This window comes from Aegilops tauschii, chromosome 2, assembly GCF_002575655.3.
Source record: "Aegilops tauschii subsp. strangulata cultivar AL8/78 chromosome 2, Aet v6.0, whole genome shotgun sequence".
Lineage (NCBI taxonomy): Eukaryota > Viridiplantae > Streptophyta > Magnoliopsida > Poales > Poaceae > Aegilops > Aegilops tauschii.
Genome location: NC_053036.3, coordinates 196,478,991 through 196,480,947, shown reverse-complemented (window position 1 = coordinate 196,480,947; position 1,957 = coordinate 196,478,991). Strand labels below are relative to the sequence as shown.

Below are 1,957 nucleotides of genomic sequence, written 5' to 3'. Positions count from 1 at the left end.
AGTCAGCAAGTTCACTGGTGAGTCCAAGCCCGACACTTGGCTTGAGGATTACCGAGTGGCTGTGCAGATCGGTGGTGGTAATGATGAGGTCGCCATGAAGCATCTTCCTCTGATGCTGGAGGGTTCGGCCAGAGCATGGCTGAATCAGTTGACCCCAGGCAGTATATTCAGTTGGGAGGAGCTTGCCCGAGTGTTTGTCAGAACTTTTGAGGGTACTTGCAAACGGCCAGCAGGATTGACGGAATTGCAACATTGCGTGCAAAAGACGAATGAGACTCTGAGGGATTACATTCAGAGGTGGACCACATTGCATCACACAGTGGAAAATGTATCTTAACATCAAGCAGTTTGTGCCTTCAAGGAAGGCGTTCGGTATCGAGAGCTTAACCTGAAATTCGGTCGGACGGGAGATATGTCTATGACTAGGATGATGGAAATAGCCAATCAGTATGCTAATGGAGAAGAAGAATATCGACTCCGCAGTGGAAAGAGCAAACCAGCCGGTCAGGTCACCGGTGGAGGCAATTCCAATCGGAAACATAATCGTAAAGCTAAGCCTGCAGGACCTGGTGAAACTGCGGCAGTGATACAAGGAAAGTTTAAAGGGAAACCTAAGGGGCCCTGGACCCCCAAGAAAGTGAATGATGAAGCAGGGAAAGATGTGTTAGATTTGCCATGTCACATTCACACGAAGAAAGACGAAGAGGGAATTCTGATTTATCCCAAGCACACCACTCGACAGTGTCGAGTCCTTATCCAGCAATCCCAAGAGAAATAACCCAACGAGAAGGAAAAGGAGTCTGATAAGGATGAGGACAAAGAGGAAGATGACGGTTTTCCCAATGTCAATTCCACCCTGGTGATTTTTGCTGATGTTGAGAGCAAAAGTCGACTGAAAGTGATAAACAGAGAAATAAACATGGTCGCCCCGGCAACGACAACATATTTGAAGTGGTCGCAAACTGCGATCACATTCGACCAGTCTGATCATCCAACACGCATTGCTACTCCAAGGCGGCAAGCGCTGGTAGTCGACCCAGTGGTTGGAGGCACTCGACTGACCAAAGTGTTGATGGATGGCGGCAGCGGTCTGAATATTCTTTACGCTGAAACTCTCAAGGGGATGGGCATTCCGATGTCCAAGCTTAGTGAAAGCAACATGAGCTTTCACGGTGTTATCTCTGGAAAGAAGGCTGAATCACTCGGCCAGATAACTCTTGACATGGTTTTCGGTGATTCGAAGAATTACCGTAAGGAAAAGTTGACATTTGAGGTGGTGGATTTTCAAAGTGCCTATCATGCTATTCTGGGCAGGCCTGCTTATGCCCGCTTTATGGCTCGACCGTGTTACGTTTATCTTAAGTTGAAGATGCCTGGTCCAAGAGGCGTGATCACAGTTACTGGCAATCGGCAGAAAGCAGAAGAGTGCCTTCAGAAGGGCTCAAAAATTGCTGATGAACAGATGGCAGCAGTTGAAATGGAAGAATACAAGAAGAACGCAGATCCGAGTGATTTGTTGAGAGCCAAGAATCCTTCTTCTGATACTGCATACAAGTCGACTGGTGAAACAAAGGCAGTTCATGTTCACCCGACTGACCCCAATGCTGCTCCTACTCACATCTCAACAACGCTCGACAGCAAATAGGAAGAAGCGCTCATCCAGTTCCTCCGTGAGAACTGGGACATCTTCGCATGGAAACCTTCTGGCATGCCAGGTGTGCCCAGGGAATTGGCTGAGCACCGTTTGCGAGTCGACCCAAAGGTAAAACCAGTCAAAGAGCATCTTCGACGGTCCGCCATACGGAAGAGAAAAGCAATTGGCGAGGATGTGGCTCGGCTCCTGGCAGCTGAGTTCATCCGAGAGATTTACCACTCCGAGTGGCTTGCCAATGTCGTCATGGTTCCTAATAAAGATGATTCACTCCGTATGTGTATCGATTTCAAGCATATCGATCGG

At 48.3% G+C, this 1,957-nt stretch overlaps 1 protein-coding gene across 1 annotated transcript; it reads left to right on the top strand.

Moving 5' to 3' along the window:
• Window positions 1-1,072: 1,072 nt before the first annotated feature.
• On the top strand, window positions 1,073-1,645 carry LOC109762651 (uncharacterized). Its single transcript, XM_040399980.1, has 2 exons — window positions 1,073-1,225; window positions 1,364-1,645. Exons 1-2 carry the CDS (start codon window positions 1,073-1,075, stop codon window positions 1,643-1,645), a joined length of 435 nt encoding a protein of 144 aa, XP_040255914.1.
• The last annotated feature ends 312 nt before the right edge of the window (window positions 1,646-1,957 follow it).

Bases quoted from the DNA above. Each gene is read 5' to 3' on its own strand.
- LOC109762651 (XM_040399980.1), top strand. From the start codon at position 1,073: ATGGATGGCGGCAGCGGTCTGAATATTCTTTACGCTGAAACTCTCAAG. The intron at 1,226-1,363 runs GTTTTCGGTGAT...GTTTATCTTAAG, and splicing joins GCCAGATAACTCTTGACATG to TTGAAGATGCCTGGTCCAAG.